Raw genomic sequence first — 23673 nt, forward strand, 5'->3', positions numbered from 1 at the left:
CGAACCAATGATTTGATTTTATCTTTGATATCGTTCCAGATATAACGAATCAGAGGGTGTAAAATGCTACTATAAAATTAAGGAGGCGTGGCTAATTCAGTTTGAAGGTTTTTGCCGTCGGAGTAACATCAAGAGAACGCTCCTGAACTCTCGACTAGAGAGACCTACGATGATCTTGAGCTCTCGACTAGAGAGAACTTCGTTAGCAGACTCCTCACACTAGGAGGGCTATAATTAATTTAAATATTTATCCCTGAATTATATATATGTGTGTGTGTGTGTGTGTGTATGTGTGTGTGTGTAAAGAGTTTCTCGTAATTGTAATAAATATGTTTTGAGTTTAAAATGCAGTAAGAGTAAGCCACCTCGTAACCTTATCCAATCATCCTTACCTAACCTTACCCAATAAGATCCGCTACCTGCAGCCTCTGAATACAGGGTAATTTGACAGTCACTCCCACAGTAGTGACCAAAAATTCTCCCAAATGAAATAGAAATTATAATAATATGAAACTCAATACAAATGTTAGTTATGTTAAAAACAATAATAGAGACTTTTAAAAATTTCCTTCATTGACACAAATGTATGCTAGTATGATTAATATTGTCATTATAAAGATAACTCTCTCTTATTTCTATAATTTTATCGTTTAAAAATTTCAATGAATCCCCTCCCAACTAAAGTATGCTGTTATTTCTAAAAATATGAGTTATTTAAAAGAATTTTTAATTAAAACAGCAAAATGTACAGCCTAATGAATAAAATTTTAAAAATAAATAAATAAAGAAATTGAATAGCATCAATTTAAATCACTTAAATTTTAGATAAGCAACTCCAGGCACAGGCAAAATGTTTCATAGTTGTTAAACTTCATGGAGCTTAAATAAAATTCAGTTTATTTAATTATTTTGATAAATTAAAAATTTTTTAATTTGAAAAGCATTGAAATTAGAAAAGTTGTTTAATGCATTTGCTTTTGACATAAACTGAGAAATTTATTTTAATACTTTTTAAATATGGATAAATATTTTCAGTTATTTGTATACCGTTGGCTTTATAAATATTATCTATTAAATAATTTACAAAATATTTCCAGCTTTATATTACCTTGGAAGTATTAAAATACTTTTACAGATAGACAAGAAAGAATTGAAAGATGTCCATCTGCTCAATCTTCTTTTTAATTTACACTTTTTCCCCGCTAAAAAGCCAGCGTGACATATCATAGATGAACACAACACAAAGTAATCATATTTCTCAAAACAATTTGGTATGAAGTTGTAGTCTGTGCAGCCTTTCTTAAAAACCAAAACTGCAGTCTTACAATAATAAAAGGCTTTTCTGTGTTAGATTGATATATTTTATTAAAGGACACACTAATATAAAAATACCACAAAATTTCATTGGTGAAAGAAAGAAAAATTAAAGAAAATATTTACTTTTCCTTTCAGGTTCTCAAAATTATTCTATAGCAGATATAGTAAACTCATTCAAATAACGTTTATTTTCTATGATCATTAGCATGAAATCATTTTATATTCACAGCAATTAATAAATATTTACTCATCAAAATAAAGTCACTTATTACATTTTTATGAATGCATTGTAGAGACATTAGGTTAATTGGAAGAATAAGAGATGAAAAATTAGCAACGCCTTCGCGGGGAATCGAACCGCGGACCTCTGGAATAGACCTCTCGGCTCAGGGTGCAGAACCATTACACCACAAACGCACGCTAGGAAAGTGGGAGAATAACCTTATATACCCCCTTTTTTAAAGAGCGACTGGGGTTTTTAGGGGACCCAATCGTCAAATCCTGGGTGAGGAGAATCATCATCCTACACCCTTTTAGTTCGGGCGCCACTGTAGAGACATTAGGATTTTTTTGGTAGCAAGAGAGATTCAAAAATTAGCAACGCCTTCGCCGGGAAACGAACCACTGACCTCTGGAACACCGGCGCAGCGTGCAGAACCATTACACCACGAAGGCACGCTAGGAAAGCGGGAGAATAACCTTATAGCATATTCGCAAAAATGAAATAGCTAAAAAGAGGCATGTCGTTAATGAGAAAATAGATTGAATAAATTATCAAAATAAACATGTTTATTACCAAGAAATTTCAAAAGAAAAATAGAGTTTTATTTAAATTTATTGTGTCCTTATTTAATGCAATGCTTAAGTTTATTTATTTAATTGTACGTTCCTTTCTAAAATAAAAAAAGCTAAAAATAGTTTAAAAATAACAAAAATTGCAATTATAAAAATTATAAAGATTCTCAAGCAGGAAGGATAATTTGTAGTAATCTGTTATAACTTTTAAATAAAAATTTCTATATAGTATGAAGTTCTATATAGTTTAACTGTTAAATTCTATGCAGTAAATGAGATCAGACAAAAGTCGCATCTGCAATAAAAATGATATATTAATCATATAAATATTTAAAGGCAGTCTAAAAAATTTCACACATTTCATAATGCCACAGAGTTAGAAGAACAGAAATAGTTTTAATTTATCAAAATTTGACCAAAAAGTATAAAAAAATCTAACTTAAAACAAAATACTTATTTAATGAAACACTGCACAGTGGAGATCTTTATAACATTTAAAAATATAAAAATAGTAATTATATCGGAATTTAAGCATGCACTGAAATCCATTTATTTAAATTTTTTGCTATTTACGTATTATCCCATATCGACCATGAAAGTTGGCTACCATTGAACTGTAAAATTTGATAAGAGATCCCACCAAAGTTTCACCAATCGTTCTTGCGGAATTCTGAAGGAACTATCACTTCTTTATTTAATAAACAATCAATATTTGACCCGCTTCGTTTCTGCACTTCGAAAAAGGCTTTCAGCGATTTCTACTACTTTGTTAGGCCCTCTGATTTTACCGAAAGCTTTATTTAGAACGCTGAGTTCAAACGCTGAAGTAATTGTTCCAATCTGTTATTGTTTTGTTAACCGTATCGTGTCTATTAATGCATACGTTTGTTAATGGTAGTATCACTTAACATTGAAAATAATCCTTTCCTTGTTGTTCTGTAGAAGGCAGGAACCAAATTTTAGACATTTGTTTCAAAATGTAAGAAGCAAATTGTAATAATGATAGTTAATCTATATCCTGGTTTTAAAAAAGTGGTTTATCAAGATTCAATCGAGAATGCAGACATTGTGATTTGTGGTGTAACATCATACCTATTTATAACTGACTCTAAATCACGCTGCTAGGCGACAATATTGCACGGTCACCAGATAATATACAAATACCAATTTTTTTAACATGAACAGATTGGAATTATTAATACCTGATTATTGACATTCCTAAAATCTGACTAAATAGAGATGTATACTTACGATCACAAACAGTTGTAACATTTAGCATACTAAGATCATACTTCTGAGCATTGCCACTAATATCTCGGACAATAACCGCTACAAAATATTGTTTGCCTGGTAGTAAATTGATAATCTCTACTTCATAATTTTTGGTTCCTTCTAATGTATCAATCAGTGGTCCAAATTGCCAAGAACCATTAATCATTTCCTGTTAAAAAGATGATAACTGATATTATGAATCTAAAAAAGGAAAAATTACAACATTAGAGAAACTAAACACAAATTATAAAGTGCATAATATATTTTTCTTAAATATTTTCGTGAATAAAAATTGCTCTCAGATATGGCTTGTCAGCTGTAAAAGAATTGAAATGACAAATGGAAAATTCAGTGAAATTCTTTCTATATTTAATGTTTTTCAAATTTGGAATATGGTTGCAAAGCATCGGGATTTTATGCAAAAGAAAAAAAAAAACTATTAGAAAATTCAAGTTCAACAATATAGAAGAAATACTTCTATGGCATTTCTAATAGAGCTTCTATTTCTACAAGAGCGAAAGATGCTATGACATCTGAAATTTCTAGAGAGGATTTTGCAGGTCCTCTTTTCTAAAACTATGGAGAAATATGCTGAGTGATATACACATGCACAATCCACTTAGTTATCAATATGCAAATGATTATTTCTTCACATGTGAGAGATTTGTTTTTCAGTCATTTATTGCTCATGTCAAAAAGCCTTCCAATACTTTATTTTGACTACAACTCAAAATTTGCTGCAGAAGCTAATATCTTATCTAAACTAGACTGGGGAAACTTAATTGACTGAAGTTAAATTAAAGTTGCAACGAATGTTTTCATTCCTTACTGTATACCTTCATGGTATAATTGGAAGCATCTGTGGATAGCATCCCAAGGTCAGGAGTTTGAGTCCAGGAGAGCATACAGCTAATTGTTCATATCTCCTGCTCCAAAATAAACCTAATAATATGTTAATTAGGAGAATTATTCCTTCAGCTTTTTTCTAGCAAAATAGTTGACAGAAAGGACTAATTATGATGCTAAATAAATATTGCAAAAAGTACCCAGAAGAATATCTCTAAACTATAAGGATTATATACTCTATATAATATGAAAAGATAAAAAACTTTTAGCAATTAAAACTACTGACAGAGGGTACTCAAGATTAATTAAAATAATGCCAAACATGGATTTACACAAATCAAAAGAAGCTGTTGTTCTCGATGTCAATATAACATTTGAAAAAAGTACACATGCATACAAAAAGCTCGTGAGGATGTCAAAAATGGTTTTAAATCTGATTAATACAGTGAATTAATGCATTTATAAAAGCAACTCAGGGATGATTAACCTTGAGTAGGTAATAACTGTGGTACTTGAATTTATAGTGCTTACTAAAAGAGAACATCAAAAATGTTTCTAGTAGTTTCTGGCTAAAGTAATAGAAATACACACAGAAGAGAATGGCATCATTAGTAAAACCAAGAACCGTATTTTTTTCAAATCTAAAGCAGAAATGAAAGAATTAAGATCTTATACATTTTATTCAATAGCTAGAACTTTTAGGAATGATAAATATAGCAATGATCTACTTTTTTAGATGAGTTAATATCAGATGTTACTGTATAGCTAGAAAATCTGAAACTGATAGATCTTCAGATCCTTGTTTTTGAATAGGCCTATTAATGAATTTAATGGATAACTTTGAATATCATTTGAAGACACTCTGCACTTATCACATCATCTTGATATGTATATTCAGTTAAACCTATAAAGAACCTAAATCTTTGAGTCTCCAAATTAGTTTTTTTATTCTAATGAACATAACACATAATGAAAGTTTCACAGCCAATTACATTAGATGAACTAATATTTATGCCATTAAATATTACAGAATAAAAGATGAATGATTAATTTTTTATCAAAGAACATTTTGCACATGCCTAAATACTTCAAACAGACTAGAGAATGAAACAAAAAAAAAAAAAAAATATGTTTGCTTCACCATGAATTTTGTCTCTAACCTGGAATAATTTTTAATGACTAATGTTAAAATCTTGTAGAATAGTATGCTAATTTGAAATTGAAAACGAAAATGACAAAAGTTTATATACATTTTAACCACTTCACCGGCGAGCAAAACTTCTATATTTTGTACCATTTTTCTCTTCCAAAGGTAAACATTTTGTGTCTGAAATTTAGCTCAGTTAACGAGAGAAATATTTCCTTCCCCCTTCCACTACCTGTGAGGTCTATTGAGAAATTCTATTGAAATGAACCTGAACCCTGTACCTATCACACTCAAGGGCGTCAGTGACAACACCATAACGCGACCATCGAACACAAAAGCTGGTACCTCGTAGAGGAGATATTATCAGCTTTGACCACACTACCATTTAAGACCAAGCTATGTCGTCCCTGGAAATCTGTTTTTATAATTATTTTAAATATAGGAATAATTTTAAACTGTAATATATCATACATCATTTTATAAATAATAAAACTATATTCGTACGAAATATTCCTAAATTAAAAATCTTACATAAAAATAAATAAAATATCTTAATATCTTATATAATATATATATATATATAAATGTGTGTGTGTGTGTATTCGGGGTAATGATGTGATGATAAAACGTGTTAAAAACTCGCATCCATCTCATCTAATGCTATGCATTTTAGGACTTTTCGATTTGCATCTGATAATTAGTAAGAAGAGTAAAATCGATTGAAAGTTATTCAAATGCAAATGCCATTTTTGATTGTGAAATAAAAGCTTTGTTAATTAAAGCAAAAATCAGTATATTTGCTTATTTGAAATAGCTATAAATAATGTTTTGCTACTATTTTTCTTAATGCACTGTAATAAAACACGCTCGAATTACTTCTCATATATTTTCATACATTTAATTATTAGCCCAAAAGCGCTATTAATCTCATATCGGGATTTTTCGTCCTGTCACTTTAAATGTCTGAATCATTTTTAAATTGTTCCCACCAAGTATGTTATCACCTTGCATTATTTTTAAAGAAATTAAATAATGAAGAATCTGCATGTATTGTGAAAAAATGATGGTAGATACAACCGTCAAATTTTGAATAATGTAATTTTCATGCGAACATGTGCACCTGAAAGCACAAATTTTAATTTCGAATTTGTTTTATTATTTTTTCATATTTTGTAATACTTTAATTAACTATTAGTTAACAGTCTCAAAGATCGGAAAGCGAGCAGTGGCAACACTATTCCAAATAAAACATTTTTTATCTCCGACTCGCGAGACTGTTGCCATTCGGAAAAAAAATAAGATATTTCTCTTTCATTATCAAATATTTTGTCATTTTGCTGCTGAATAGAATTTTATGTAGCGAAAGTTTATATTTAATAAATAAAATTCACATACGAAAACTTAGTAATAAAAAGAAACAAAAAAGAAAAGTTCTCTAAGCCATCTTATTAAGAAACGGGTACAAGCTGTGGACAACAAAAGAAAGAAAGAAATTACTGGGTGGTCTCCTGCTTGAATCTTCCTTTATCAGAAAGCTGCAATATTGCCATACTTTAGTAGATACTCTAGGAAAATAAATGTGTTCCGGAGTAGAGAAACTATTTAAGAAAATTAAATAATCATAATTACCATAATCATATTTGATTAATAATTGATTAATAAGAATTAATATAAAAAGTTTAAATTTAATAAATAAATTATTAACCAATAATGAAGACATTTATTAATTAATCATGTTGCTTTTATTTACATTTTTAGGTACATGCACAATATAAAATCTAGATCAAATTACTGTCGGAAGAAGTACTCATAGAAAATAAATCTAAAAGTGCAAAATAAGCGCAATTAAATACAAAACAGAGTAACAAAATATCCGAAGGTTTTTCAGATTTTAACGATCGTTCCAAAAGGGGTTTGTTAAGGTATTTTAACACTCTCGCTGATTCCTTAATCTGCTATTGCACTCACTCAATTAATTTTTGTTTGCTAACCCATTTTTTGTTTGTCCTCTTAGCTTTATTAATAAGCATCGCTTTCATCGCACATACAGTTAGTTCAACAACAAAATCACTTTTTTAAAAGCAGCCTATTTTTAGAATTCCGATACAATGTTAAAAGCTGCTATACATTTTTATATTCTATTCAGTCTTTTCTCATTTCAAAATATTAGTGTTCAGTTTTCTTAGTAAGATAGCTTACACATTTTTTTTTTTTTTTTGTCTTTTTAATACTAACTTTTCGTATGTTAACTTTATTCATCAAATATAAATTTTCGCTACATAAATTCTATTCAGCAGCAAAATCATAGCATATCTGATACTGAAAGACATATATCTTACATCTTTTTCCGAATGGCAACAGTCTGGCGAGTTGGAGATAAAAATGTTTTATTTAGCCACTGCTTGTTTTCAATTAATTGAAAATGAATTAGAGTTTTAAAAAATATGAAAAACTAATAAAACAAATTCGAAATTCAAAATCCGCGATTTCAGGTGCACATGTTCGCGTGAAGGATTGCTTTATTCAAAATTTGATGGCTCTGTGTAACATCGTTTTTTCACAATCCATGCAAATTCTTCAATATTTAATTTCTTTAAAAATGATGCAAAGAAATAGCATATTTTGCGGCAACAATCTGAAAAGTGAAACGGTCATCTAAAGTGATTCGACGCAATAAAGTGATTCAAAGCAAAAATTCCGAAACGAGACTAATAGCTCTTTTGGGCTAATAAATTTAGATTAAAAAAAAGTCTAATATGTATTAAAAAAAGAGCAAATAAAATAACATGCAAAATGATAATCCCAGATTGTGGATAACATCAAGTGATTAGAAGTCTTGTGGAAATCAAACTAAAACGATAGCTTGTGCAGCCTGATTTGAAAAGCGACCAGAGCCTGTTTTTTGCAGATGCAAGAATTTTTCTTTTTACTTTTTGCTTTTCCACAAGCAAAAAGATTCTAATCTTTCGATTTTATTCTTATTCTGGGATTATTAATTTTAATATGAGTTTATTTGCTGTTAGACATCTTTTTGTTTATATTTATTTACTCTATTTTTAATTATTTAATTATACTTATGTACTTATTTATCACTTTTATATTAATCCTCTGCCCTCTTATTTCTCTTCTCAAGAGATATTAACCACTCTTTGCTGTAGTCCTAATAAAGAAGACTTAGACGCTCCAGAAGGATAAAAAAAATTTTTTTTTATTATTATGGATACAAGAAGTAGTCATTTTAGTTCCCTCCCTACAAGTTTTCCAACTTTTTTTTTTTTTTTTCTGAAATAATAACCAAAGAAGAATAAATTAAGATTTATTCTTTCCAAAAATAAGTTAAACTATTGACCAAAAAATGAAAACATCTCGTTTATTTTTGTGAGCCCACCAGCAACTGAGCGGTAAACTCGCTGAAAACTGGTAGTTTGGTCTGGGGTTCGAATCCCTGCGGAGAGGCTGGCTGCATGGGCGCTTTCGTTGTTTTCCGATTTGTAACATGTATACGAGCCAGTTTCCCTTACAGAGGCCTCTACGAAGGCATCCCTCCTCTTATGCAAATAGCCCTCGAATGCTTTGCCGTATACATCTAAAACCAAACCGAAATACTTTGGGGAATGAACATAAAGAAGAATAAAAAAAACTGATGTGAACACCACAAGACGACTTATTTACATCATACATATTTTTTCTGCGTTTCATTTAAACTTATTTTCTCGAATTATTCTAATTAACCGATCCCTCGTGCAAGTTGAAAATGAGACGAAAAATAGCACTGAATATCCCGGGAAATTTTTGTCGTGCAGATGTCAAGCTTCTTGTAACTTTTTTTTTTCATAACGAGTACAGAACTAGCCTAAATAGGCATGGGAACCTGAAGAACACATTGAAAGATAGATTTCAATATTTATCCAAATATTTTTTTTTCTTTTAATTTGACATTGTCAAAACATGCATATTTTCATCATTTATAATACTTTCATAATTGGATATACATGACTACCACCAAAGATTGAAAAAATAAAATAAAAGCCGTGTAAAAACATTTAAGCTGGTAAGGGGCAGTATATATATATATATATATATATTTGGTACTGCCGATTGGAATAAAAAAGAGAAGTGCACAACTAGATGTTATAGCTGCCCAACATACAAAATTTCATTGTTATAGGACTAATCGTTTTTGAGTTATGCGAGATACATACATACGTATGTACGTACCATACAGATGTCAGGAAAAAAAAATCTATTTGGAATCTATTTTACTGTTTAACTACCCATTTAAGAAAAAATGACTTCTTTATTCTGTCCGTACGCACAGTTGGAAAAGGATTGTGAAAATAAATTTGGGAACGGGCAAAATTGATATTTCCGATGAAATATGAACCCCAAAAATTTTCGCGCTTATAAACTTCCTTTACTTCTCACAGTAATAAAATAAAACAAAAGCGAATACAATCACTTCAACTAAAAAACAGCCAAATAACCTGAAAAGTGGTACGTTTTCAAAGTGAATTCATTTCTCTACATTCAAAAAGTTAAAAAAAAAATTCTTCAAGGAATCAAAATTAAAACAGAAAATATTTTATTTGTTCTAAGTTAATCATGAAGGGGTAAGGGAATTATTTCTATGCGAAATTCTTATTACTTCAGAAAGAGTTCAGAGTATACAATGTATGTACTCAAAAAAAAAAAAAAAAAAAAAAAAAAAAAAGGCCACGTTCGGATTTGAAAGGATAGCATTTAAAACCTTCAGACTTGTTTGTCAGTTAATGGGAAGGTGTGTGAATTGTTGTGCATCTCTCGAAATCTGTGTTAAGGGGGATTATTCCCTCGGAAAAAGCGATCCCCCGTCGTTTGCTTTTCAGGTACAATCTGTGGAGTGAGTCTGGTCAATTAAGCCATCAATCACTTCTTTTCCTTTTCGACTGGTACTGAGGGGTAGGAAAAATAAGAAGCGTCGAATCTCTCTCGGGGGTCACGGTTCATGCCAAATTTCACCTCGACGATAGTCTGCCGTCGCTGACGGTTAAATAAACATTTCAAACTGACGATACTCTATCGGGGCAAACGGTGAAGTGCTTAAGATACCACAACAAACGTATTATAGAAACACCATTAATTTTTGCACAACACAGAAAGAAAATTATACATAACATCTCCAAAAGATTTTCCGAAATCTAGATGACCTTCCAAAAAATGATGATCACAGTGAAAACGCGTATACTTTTATTTATAAAATTATGAAATTTTTAAAAAACTGCCATACTTAAGAAGAAAGCATCATTGTACGTTCATGTGATGCAACATACTTCATAATTTGAACCCACTGCTTGGTGAACAAAAAGCAAACTAAATGTCTGGCTCTAGACTAGTGAAACAGAACTGAAAAAAAAGAATAAAGTTTTAGCTGCTGTATCGTAAAAATGCCCTTCATTTACTTTTCCTCATTTTTGAAATTTAGGAAAATATGAAATAACTTTAAAAAAGAAAGAAAGAAAATTCATTCAAGTATCTATCGAGTATCTCCAAAAGTTTACCTTTTTCATGTATAGTTTATATAAATTTGCTATTTTATAAGTTTAAAATTTATTGTCTATTTCATATAATAAAAATTATGAAAAAATTAAAAGTTATACAAACTAATAATATGCTACAGAAATTAACATTACATGAATAAATTTGCCATACTGTAGTCTGCACAAACTTCAAGTGAAAAAAACTGAAGAAATGAAAGAAATAGGTTTCAGGGGCGATGATAGTTAACTAATAAACTCTACTAGATTTAAAAATTAATATACATATATCAGTATTTTCACATACAGGAATTAGAAACCTTTTTTTCTATATTTATCTATTTCTGTCTTAAAAAGAATCTTTTAAAAATTTATATTTAAAAACATGCATACATAGCTAACTTTAGTAATATTTTTATATGATACTCTAAAACTTAATCAATGGCACCTCCAGTAATTTTTATATTTTTTCCGAATGGGCTATTAGTCTCGAAACTGAATTTGGAGGCATATCACTTTAAATGTCTGAATTACTTTTCAGATTGCTGCCACGAAATTTATCAACCTGCATTACTTTTAAAAAAATTAAATAATGAAGAATCTGCCTACATGTTTGTTCCTCACATTATGAAAAAAAGGCAGTACCTACCTATCAAATTTTGAATAACGCAGTCCTCCATTGGAAGATATGCACCTGGAAGCCCGAATTTTGAATCTTATACTTCCTATTTTGTAAACCTTTAATGAATTTTTAACAAACCCAATGACTTGAAAGCGAGCAATGGCAGAACTATATGGATTACAACATTCATCTCCAGCGTGTGAGACTGTATATTTTAAAGATATGCGTTTTTTTAATATTTTGTGATTTTGCTATTAAAACTGAATTTATGTGGTGTAAGTGTGAAGAGCATGATATTTAATTAATAAATTTAATACACAAAATATTAATAATAAAAAGACAAACAAAAGTTTTACAAGACGTGTTTTTGTTTACTAAGAAAACTGTTTATTGATATTCTAAACTTAGGAAAGACTGGAAAAAAATAGAAAAATGTATGCCAACACTTAGTGTTTCATCTGGATTTTTAAACACGTGCTGCTTTTGAAAGTTTTGTAATTTTGATGTTGAAATGTACGAAAAAAATAATGCTGAAAAATAAAGCCAAAATGACAAAAAGAAATGAGTTAGCAGGAGTGAGTGCAACAGTAAACTGTTAGACCGCATGCCCAGCAAGAGCATGGGAAAACCTTGACAAACCCTTTAGGGCGACCGTTAAAAATCTGAGCCCTTTCAGATTTCTTATTTTATTTATTCTTTTATTTTTTCAGGGGAGGGACATATTCAAGCATGAAATATGCTTTTATTGACATGAAATATGCTTTTATTGACATTTTATTGACAAGCATGAAATATGCTTTCCATAGGTTTGTGCAAAAATTTAAACTCAGACATAATGAATTATAGTTGACAGATTTCTTAAAACCATGTGTCTAATCTGTACCTCATCATTCTAAAACAGTGATTCCTAACATTTTTCTACTTGCAAATCACTTCCTCTCATTAAATAACAGTCTCGAAAATGTATCGCTGATCGTCTACCAAGACCTCATAATTTCGGGAAAACGACATTTCTAAATCTGGGAGTTTTTAGTACGTTCAATGCTCATCTCTTTCTGCGATCATTAAATAAGTCTCGAAACGGTATCGCTGATTGTCGACTAAGGCCTCATAACTTCGAAAAATTGACATCGAACATGACTAGGTCTGGGCATGTGGTACGGTAACGCTCACCTGTACCTCGGCTCATTAAATAACAATCTCGAAAAGGTATCGTTGATTGTCGGACCAAGGGATCATAATTTCCAAAAAATCGAAATCGGTAGGTCCGGAAATTTGGTACGTTCACTTTCCTCTGTTCCTCCTCTCATTAATTAACAGTCCCCAAATGATGATCTCTTCCTTCTGCATATTGCTCAACTCTGCTCTAATTCGAAGCGGGAAAGGTAGAAGCTAAACTCCCCTTCCACGAAGAAAAGCCAGTAGAAAATTCTCCGTATCTCATTAAAAACAAGCTGCTGAAGAAAACCTTTCTCTGCAACTCAAAACAAGTAGCTGAACGAGACTTTCAGCCTCCCACCTTCAACAAAATCTACTCCTTCTTCATCTTTACTTTCACCAACTCCATATGCAACTCAAAACTAGTAACTGACGAAATCTGATCCCCCTTTCAACCAAAATCTCCTTTCCTTTAAATTCTCGCCTAATTATCAGTTATGTAGCAATGAACAAAGCAAATTCTCCTCATTTCAAATTAATTGGTGAATTTCAGTCTGCCACAACCTTATCCCAGCCAATAATACCTAAGTAAAAATTTACTAGGCACCTCACATCCATCTTTTTCAATAGCGTGCGATAACCTCAGAGTTCTTTCCTCTCCCTGGGGAAAAAATCGAAAAACATCACGCCCCGACAAAACTTCTCCTACGATGAAAAATAAATTTCTCTACATTTTCCATGTGCATAACGCATAACTAAGACTGGCGCCTATCTTCATTCAATACTTATTTTACAAAGATAGCCGCCTGCACACATAAGCAATCTTAACGTTTTTTTAAAGTTATTATCAAACACCGTAACGTGAAGACCGCCCAGTGGCCAAGTTCTTATAAAGGAAAAATTAAAACAATCTCGTTTATGGGCAACACAAAAGCAAAAGGGTCCTTTATTATCGTAAAAGAGCGTTATCCCAGAAGGGCTATTAATTTCGTTTTAGCATTTTGCGTCCATTCACTATAAACGGCGAATCTCTTTTCAAATTGCTGCCACCAAATATTATTGTCCTGTGTTATATTTAAAGAAATTAAATAATGAAGAATATGCATGAGTGTACATATGTTTCTCACATTGCGATAAAACAGCGGTATCAGAACCATCGAATTTTGAATGACGTAATCCTCCTACGAATATGGGCATCCAGAAGCCCTAATTTGGAATTTAAAATTTGTTTTATTACCGAGTTCATATTTTGTAGCACTTTAACGATTTTTTGAGTAATAAACTCAACGATTTCAAAACAAGCAATGCAACACTGTACGTAAAAACAAATTATCTCCAGCGCGCGAGAATGTGTATCGGAAATTCTACAGATATGCTCATTTTAAAATTATTTTGCGATATTGCTGTTGAATTGAATTTTATGGTTTAAGTGCAAGGAATATAATATTTAAAACACAAAGGTAACACACAAAACGTTAAAAACGTCCCTTTGGGCGTAATGCAAAATTTGAAAGCTTTCAGATTTTTTTTGTTTTATTCCCCTCCCCCCCTTTTTTTTTCTTATCTAGAATTTCCGAAACCAACTTCGCATCCTAACCTTATATTTTGCCGAGCAATTTCCTGTCAATGAATCCACAACTAGAAAAACCCCTGAGATCAGAATTTCTATGTAAGAAAAGACGGCAGTTTATGTCATTCGATTTTATAAAATTTGCATTTTTACATAATTATTTTATAAGGTATTTCTCCCGCCTTCTTAGCATGCCTTCGTGATGTAGTGGTCAGCACACTCGGCGCGTATTTGAGAGGTTAGAGTCCCGGGGAAGGCATCGCTCATTTTTCATCTCTCCTACTTCGAAATAAACTGATGTGTCTACAGTGGCGCCTGAACTAAAAAAAGGTGGTGGATGACGATTCTCCACCACCAGGATTTGGCGATTGAGCGATCTCCTTTAAAAGAAGAAGTATATAAAGTATTTCTCCCGTCTTCTTAGCAGGCCTTCGCGGTGTAGTGGCCATCACACTCGGCACGTATTCGAGAGGGGCGTGGTTCGAGTCCTGGCGAGGCTTCGCTCATTTTTCATTCTCATTTGTCCTGCTTCGAAATAACTTAATGTCTCTACAACTTAAAGTAGTAGATAACTCTTTAGGAAGATGCTTACATGCTTAGTGCTTATCTGAGTACAGCAATGAGTCCATTCAATTTTCTCGCTGATCTTCTTTACCTGCGTCACAAAAGTTTATGTCTTTGATGCTGCATTATCTGTGCAACTCCCCACATATTAAGACCAATTTATTCAATTTTTTTTAAAAATAACCATTGACTATATCGAAAGTTGCATCTCCAGCATAGGTTTTTAAAGTTTTTCAAACAGTATATCTTCTTGACCAGAATTTTTAGAAATATATCTAACATAGACAAGCAATAAACACATAATACATTGCATATAATATTTGACTAAACAAGCTGGATCACAGAATATTTCAATTTTATTCCCTTCAAATGTTCCTTATCTACATCATTTGCCAAATCATTAATTCTACGCAACACGGTATTGTTGGATAAAGGTACCAAGTCAATTTGCTATGATGCCTTTTCTCTGATCATACACTCTGCGATATCGTTTGCACATAGGCCAATTAAGTTTGGTTCATTCAATTGCAATTCTATAACTTGCTCGAAGTGATGTCTCAAGGGTCATTTTATTATCTAGAGAAAAGATAATCTAGAGAGAAAGAAGAGATATTGCACTTCCCATTATGTGCTAATTTTCTTTTAAAATACCCGACAGGTATATTTCTGTGTACCAAATGTTTTGTTTCCAGGTGCCTACGAAAAAGTGATGGTTTTATACTACTGTTAGCAAGAATTTTATCGCAAAATAAACAAACTGGTTTAGATTCTGGTTCTTACCCAGTTAAAATAAGTTAAAATAAGAGATTAAGCAAATTTTCCCCTTAAAACTAAGAAAAATATTTAAAATAAATTTCATGTTTTAAGTATTTCATTAGTTTTACTGTTAAGAGCAAAATCTTAATCTGTAAGAGACTGTGAATTAATTCTTGAAATTCTTTATATGATTTTTAAAACAAATTCCACTTTTTAAACAAAATACAATTTCCAGTTTCTTTCACAAAAGGAATGGCTTTGCATTTGAAACCAGCACTGTGTTTATTTCTTTCTACCAAAGCAAAGGCGATTTAAAGCCTTGGATTTTCACTTCAAAATCGCGGCTTTAAATGTAAAGTAAAATCCATTTGTAAATAGTTGCTGTCATATTTTCAAACTCACTACAGCTTTCTGTATCATTACACTGTGCTATTTCGGAATCACATGCTGAAGCTGAAGAACAACCAATTCACAGCGTGTCCAGCATTTTGTCAGACTCGACTAAAGAAACTCATTTTTAAACATAGATCCTTAACAAATTAATGCATAATAATTATTAAATGTAATTTACACAAGAACTTTACTTAACGAAGCTACCGGAATATACTACTAATTGCAAACTAAATCACATAAGGTTTACAAGCATCAGTACGAACATATGTTAATGCGACTCAACTCTCCCAGCTGTGAACAAGCGTTTAACTCTACTGTCTGCATGCAACTAAATGAAAAAAAAAATCACGTTGATAGGAGCTAGTGCTAGGTGCTTAAAGTGGTTAAAAAAATTAAAGCAGTTAAAGTTATTTTCCATTTTTGAATTATTAACAGTATACTAAATATATGTATGTAAATTTATTATTTCATTTTTTTACGTTAGAAATTTAAAATTGCATCATTAGAATATTATTTTTACGAACCTTCTTTATCCAGCTCACGAATCACTGGCTGAGATAGAATATTCTAGATATATTTAGGGACACAATCGTTTTAAAAAAAGTCTGTAAAGAGCAGTGGCATAGATACGATACAAGAGACCAAATATTTTAAATCTTTTTACATTATTCTGTATACGTATAAATGTTCATTTTCCTTTGGCACAAAACCTTTCAGCAAATGCATAAAATTACTATTAAATGTCTCAAAATATCATTAAATAATTCAGTTTGATAATTTACCTTATATATTACTTGGTAATATTTCGGTGTGCCATAACCTATTCCAGTTTCATTAGTCCACTCTTCAAATGAAATTCTAATACTAAATTTAGAAACGTTTAGCAACTGAGGTAAATGTGTTAAAACAGGATAACCTAAGGAAAATAAATAGAAATTACTACATACGAGAGATTATTAGGAAATTCAGTAAGAGTACACTTTTAATATGAGACACATTTATATAAAAATGCACACTTGCAATGAAACAAAAGCTTTATTTATAAATTTGATTGAGATATAGTAAGAATAAGATATTACTTAATTTTAATGCCCAAGATGAGAACAGTTTATGCTTATTTTTAAATTATCATAATAAATCAATCATCAGTTGTAAATAACGAAGAAAATATACAATTATGTAAGGAATTTATAATCAAATTTAAGCATTTTATTTAAATTATTTGCAAGGAAAATGACTTTTTGTCTTTACTTTCAAAATAATTTATCTTAGTTAAATAATTTATCTTATCCTTAAATAATAATATGAATCAGTTAATTTTCTCTTTATTTAAATCTTAATGAAGTAACAAGCACGAACCTGCCAATTTATGAAAGCTTCATATAACTTAAAGGAATTTCACTTCCATTAATGAAAAACTTAAGCATATAGAGGTGCATTGTTCAGAAAATGCTTATAAAAATCAAATAAGAATATCCTTGTATGATTAGTAGTGTATGAAGCAGCATTCATTTCTGTGTCTTTAAGACTGGTCAGAACAGAAAATAGGAATTAATAACAATGTTCTGACTCACTTCCATGTTCGAATTTCAAAAGAAAATACAACTAACTGTTAAAGCAAGAAGAAAAAATATAATAAAATATAATTATGTATCTCAAAATACTCCTGAAATATAAAAAAAGCATTTTTAGAAGCTTCAGCTAATATGGAAATAAATTTCATTACTTACTTTCATTGCAATAAATTCCATGCCAACCATCAGCACATGCATTTTCACAAAGTCCAGAATATATACTGTAGTTTCCTTCCTCACAATGACCTACCTGTTTTTCATTGCAATTTGCACCATAAAATCCTGGAGGACAGCCTGAAACACAGATGTTATTAGAGCACACCCATATAAATTATTGAAACTAACATATTATATAGAGAAGAATAAAATACATCAGTTTTCATGGAAAAGCTATGTCAATAATTTTATTAATTTATAAAAGCAGGGACTTTTTTTTTGGGGGGGGGAAAGCGTTTGTTAGTGTCATCAACATTAATTAAGTAGTAAAAACTTATTTTTGTGGAATTGATACGCATGCATTAGGCTTCTTAATAATCATTCATGTAATTTCATTAGTTATAAAATATCAAAATTCCTAACATTATTCATCCTTATCCATTTTAAAACTTATTTCCGAGCTTTGGTTACAAGAAAACTCACTGTATTACAAATGGGCGCACATAGATATATGTGAAACACGTCTGAAGCCAAATAAAACTAACCATCCTTATTAAAAAGGGTAACAATACACTTAACCTTTAAGTTAAAATAAGAGATTAAGCAAATTTTCCCCTTAAAACTAAGAAAAATATTTAAAATAAATTTCATGTTTTAAGTATTTCATTAGTTTTACTGTTAAGAGCAAAATCTTAATCTGTAAGAGACTGTGAATTAATTCTTGAAATTCTTTATATGATTTTTAAAACAAATTCCACTTTTTAAACAAAATACAATTTCCAGTTTCTTTCACAAAAGGAATGGCTTTGCATTTGAAACCAGCACTGTGTTTATTTCTTTCTACTAAAGCAAAGGCGATTTGAAGCCTTGGATTTTCACTTCAAAATCGCGGCTTTAAATGACTACATAAAGAAAAACATCTAACTCCTAATTTCACAAATTTATTCAGGTTGGAAGTGCATTCTTACTCCAAATTCTGTCCCTTTTTTCTTGAAACCCTACAATGGCATTCTTTTGGATATTTATATTGAATCCAATCCACCCTATTTGCAGAAATATTTACTTCTTCAAGCATTTAACCCCCACACATATTATCCCCCTTTTTTTGTCAATTCGGTATCCCATCGTTCGAAATGCTAGGACAAATCTTTGAATAAGTGACCTAAAAAGATAAGAGCAGTGCCCATGTATCTTTTAGGTTTCTTCGTGAAGAACTAGGGGTGCGTTATACGGCAAATGTACCTAAAAATTAAGAAACATAGCTTGACTTTATAGATGCGCATTATACACCGGGGCAATTATACGCCTGGAACTACGGTAAATTCCATGCAGAGTAATTCTTTCTGTGCACTCTAGAAAACGAGAACCCATATATTCAAAAACGCCAAACCCAAATCTTCAGGCTTCGCTGTGTATGGACATAGATAAAACAGAAAAATGCTGCTGTTCCCTCACAATCACTTACGGTTCAAAAAAAAAGTGTGGCTTGCAAGCTGGTAAGCATTTAAAGGTGGGACACAATGATTCAATACTGCCATTTATAATGATATTTCTTGGCAAAAAAGTCTCAGCTAATCGGGAGAAAAACTGATTTAAGTATCTTCTTGCTCTTTCTTAAGTATCATATTCTCTGTTTTAGACTGCATATATGAAACAAAGAAAATTTTTAAAAAAGGAAGAAAGAAAGCTAATTGGGTAAAAAACTGATTTAATGGTTCTCTTGCCTTTTCTTAAGTATCCTATTCTCTGTCCTAGACTGCGTGGCGAAAGAAAATAGAAAAAAGAAAGAAAGAAAGAAAAAGAAAAAAGGAGTTCTGAGTGAGCTTTGGATAATAGATCATTTTGTTTACTAGACAATAGATTTCGGATTTTGTACATTACAAACAGTAAGATGACATAAAATAATAAAGATTACCACTACAATAAGAAAAGTACATCCCAGTAAGCAGTACAGGACTCGCAGTTAAGAAATGAAAGAAATCTCTTTTGACGATATCAAGATTATACGATATTAAAACAGAACTGCCCATGGCTGTGAAAACTGTAATGGTAAGCATAATTTTAGTTAAAAATAAGCCCAATATATCTGTTACACTGCAGCCAAACAGCTCTTACTGAAGTTCGTACTGAATTTAATAAAAGGAAATTGCAGTTATTATAAAAATACAATAAATTTATAACTGTGAGATTGATGACTTTGAGATTATAGGTTTAGGATTACGTTCTTGTTCTTTTCATGTATATAGAAATCCAATTTTGCTTAATAAAGCATCAAAAAAGCTCAAAAACTCAGCATCCATGCAGTTGGACATTGACATTGGTTAAAACAGAGAAACAGAGATGCATACACGTGCTAGGTTGCTAGGTTACACGTGCAAGGTTTTTGGGGAACATCACAGGTAGCTACATAACTATTTTGACTACGTACTACTTTGTCTCATGAATACTGTTTCACGATTTTTTGACAGGAGTTCGGATAATCAGAAAATTTATAATAATTAATGGTGTTGAAAATATCATCAGTACTTGGTATACTTATAACAATAGTAATATGTGATAAATACATAAATGCAGAAATGAAAAAGAGTAAATATCCAAGGGAAAATATTCACAAAGTTCTGTCTTTTAAAAAATGAAACTTTGAATCAATAAAAAGTATTAAAAACTGCGAAGCTGTTCAGTTGACTTTTATTTTTTTAACATATGTCTGATTCTGGATAAATAGTCATGGCTTCTGGAATTTTAATGCTTTAGGAATAATCAAAATAGAGCAATCATGTATGATGCTTTTGAGAGAGAAAGTTCTTGTGTGGCTATACTTGGCACAATGATGCTTAAAAGTTAGTCACTATATTAAGGTGATCATTTAATATAATCTATTCCAAAGAATCACATTAATCTCTATATTTTGAGCTTCATACGTTTCAGTCAAGTCAAATTTAAACATTATAATGATAATACATACTCTCATTGCAAAAATGTCCACTTAACCCCGCAGCACATGTACATCCGTATGGATCGGGCAAGCATAGCAATTTCCCAATGCAAGCTTCAAATTCCTGTTCTTCATTTTGAACAGAGCATTGTAAATTGCATTCATTTCCAAAATAACCAGGAAAGCAGGCTAAAATAAAATCTATAAATTAAACATACTCACAAGGGAATTAATTACACATTAGCACAATCACCTTAGCACAGTTTCGTTAATTGGTAAATATTACATATTGGATGCAAATGGACAATTTTGGCGACATTTTAAAAAAGAATTCAAAACTATCAAAGCTTATATTGTAAGTTGGCAAACATTATTAACATATTAAAAGAAAACACACTTTAATAATTTAAAATATAAATTTTAACTAGTAAATACGGATTACGTGATATATTAAAAAAGCAAAATGCAATTTTAATGAATTTTTCTTTTTGTAATTTATTTTTGTTTTGTTCGTCTCTCCATGTACACACCTATCTGCTTAGAAAAAACTCAGAAAATTTTACAAACTCGGCATTGAGGCATTATTCCGAACACGCAGTTTTAAAGTTAATAAATAGCATTAAAAACAGACAACAAAAGAGAGAAATATCTGACAATCCCATTGACACGGGTCATATGAAAATGTTGACGCTGACCATTAAAACTCAAAAATTGTCAGGCATATGGTTGTTTAAAGAATTGTTATGCACGTGATGTGAGAGTTTACTGTATTCTGAAATTTGGCGAATTCTGCTAAGGTGATTGTGATAATATAGTATTGCTGAGAACGGTAATTGTTGACGTTAGCAAAACTAGATGACGGCTTGTGGTAATATATTTAAAATATCAATTAGATTATCATTGCAGAAATTCACGAGGTCAATATTTAACAATGATATAGAAAATTTATAAAATATTTAACAGCAACTGTATACTGAAAAATTCGGTTTTAGAAAATTAAAATTGGCCTCACAAGTGTGTTTTGACTGCATTATGTATTTTTTAAGGTATTATAGTCTTCACCCAACATAAACAAAAAATAACAGAAAGGAGACGTCTATCAATTGGTGACTTTAAAATGCATATTTTTTGCTATGGATGACGATAAAACTGCCCAGCCGGCTGTAGAAACCAACAAGGTAAGCGTGAAAATTCCGCCATTTTAGTTTGAAAAAATAAAGATGTGGTTTTACCAAGTAAAGGTCCAATTCTTAATTAGTGGCATCAAGGATAAAGAAGCCATGTTCAATTATTTGGTCGCCCTATTAGAACCCAGATTTACAGAGAATATCTGCAACAACAAATACTCGGCCGCTGAAAAAAGAATACTCAACATCGAGATCACTCAAGATCACAAGTGAAAATCACCACATTAAACATTTGCTTAACGGGTTGGAACTTAGCGACTTGAAACCGAGTTAGCTCTTTCTTAGAAGGAAATCTCTGGGAGTAGACTTGTCGTAGAACATGTTGCGATCTCTTTGGCTGCAAAAGATGCCAGACGCTATAAAATTAACATTACAAAATACAGAGGCTGTGAAATTAACATCATTGTATCCATAGATTAGCATGGACAATCATAATTTGGGTGGTTATTCACAGTAATACAAACGAAGTTAATGTCATATTGGATATGCAGATTTGGCGTCCCATGTAAAATTTTTACATATCAATAAACACAACTTGAATCACAATTATTCAGGACTTTGGATGTAATATGTGAGGCTAAATTAATTCATACTACAGCGTACCATCCCTAAATGCAATCGGAAAATCGACAGGCTTCATAGAATGTTGAAGGCTGCCATAAAAGCGCATAATAATGCTCAGCGGACTGAAACACTACCAATAATTCTGCTGGGTCGCAGATCTACCCTACGAGGTGAGAAAAATGAATCGATTGTCCAAATGGTATACGGAACAAATATTAAACCTACCAGTTGAATTCTTTGCTCCATCCAATACCAAAGTTGCCCCTGATGCCTTTGTGATAAGCTGCTAAATTACATGGATAACTTAAAATCGATCAAAACACGGAGTACTACCAGACAGGTTTTGTCCACAAGTGCTTAAAGTCATGCTCTCACGTTTTTGAGAATAGACTGGATAAAAAAGTCACTCGAACTACCATATGCGGTACCATTTCAAGTATCTAACAGAAATAAGAAATATTTTTCTGTGCTCACTAAAGGAAAGACAGTTAATATTTCTGTTGACAGACTAAAGCCCAAAGTCCGCATACATGCTAACCACTGACATTGATACTGTGCGTGTCAAAGTGATTGTAAACAACGAAACTAATCAACATTCAAACGACAAGCTTCCTCAAGCTATGGATAACAGCAAAAATCTTTCAGCAAACATATGTTCTTGTAGACAAGTAACATTGCCCATCCGGCTTCGAGATTGAAATTGATAATACAGCTGTCTCTTCGTTCCCCACCATGTATACTTAGTGTCATTAGTACTGGTGAGGAAGTAATGCGGAAACGGTAACAGTTAATGTTAGTACCCTCTAGATGACGGCTGGTGATAATGTATTTAAAATATCAGTGAGATTATTACTGCATAAATTCACGAGGTAAATATTTAACAATGATGCAGCAAATTTATAAAATATTGAATGTTAACTATATATTGAAAATTTCACTTAAAAAAAAGAATTAGAATTTACCCCGAAAGTGTATTTTGCCCGTATCCTGTATTTTTTAAGGTATTATAGCCTTTACGCAGCATAAAATAATAATTAACATAAAGGAGACGTATGAAAACGTAATATATCTTCACAGTTAATTAGTAAATAAAAACTTCAATTATTAAGCAATTATCAAAGGTTATTCAGATGAATATAATCATCGAGTCAAGTTCAGGAACAATGTTGGCACGAAAAAGCATTATAGAGCTTCAGTGCATGAAATAATTTTTTATAATTTAAAGGAACATAATACTAATATTTCATTCAGTACAAACGTGGACCATGGAGAAAAAATTAAAAAGGCTTAACCAAGATTCTTGG

General features: G+C 31.3%; 1 protein-coding gene across 1 annotated transcript in view; it reads right to left on the reverse strand.

The window, feature by feature from the left end:
• The window catches only part of LOC118182766 (receptor-type tyrosine-protein phosphatase T-like), a 163233-nt gene that overhangs the window by 94776 nt on the left and 44784 nt on the right, over window positions 1-23673 (reverse strand). The window contains exons 10-13 of the mRNA XM_085819657.1: window positions 20649-20807; window positions 17684-17821; window positions 16736-16869; window positions 3364-3553 (exon numbers count right to left, since the gene is read on the reverse strand). Coding sequence (XP_085675783.1) covers window positions 3364-3553; window positions 16736-16869; window positions 17684-17821; window positions 20649-20807 — 621 coding nt within the window. The remainder of the gene's footprint in view (window positions 1-3363; window positions 3554-16735; window positions 16870-17683; window positions 17822-20648; window positions 20808-23673) is intronic.

The sequence above is a fragment of the Stegodyphus dumicola genome, chromosome 6 (genome assembly GCF_044657685.1).
Source record: "Stegodyphus dumicola isolate Sdum_Otavi_A_Nest chromosome 6, ASM4465768v1".
In the NCBI taxonomy this organism is placed as follows: Eukaryota; Metazoa; Arthropoda; class Arachnida; order Araneae; family Eresidae; genus Stegodyphus; species Stegodyphus dumicola.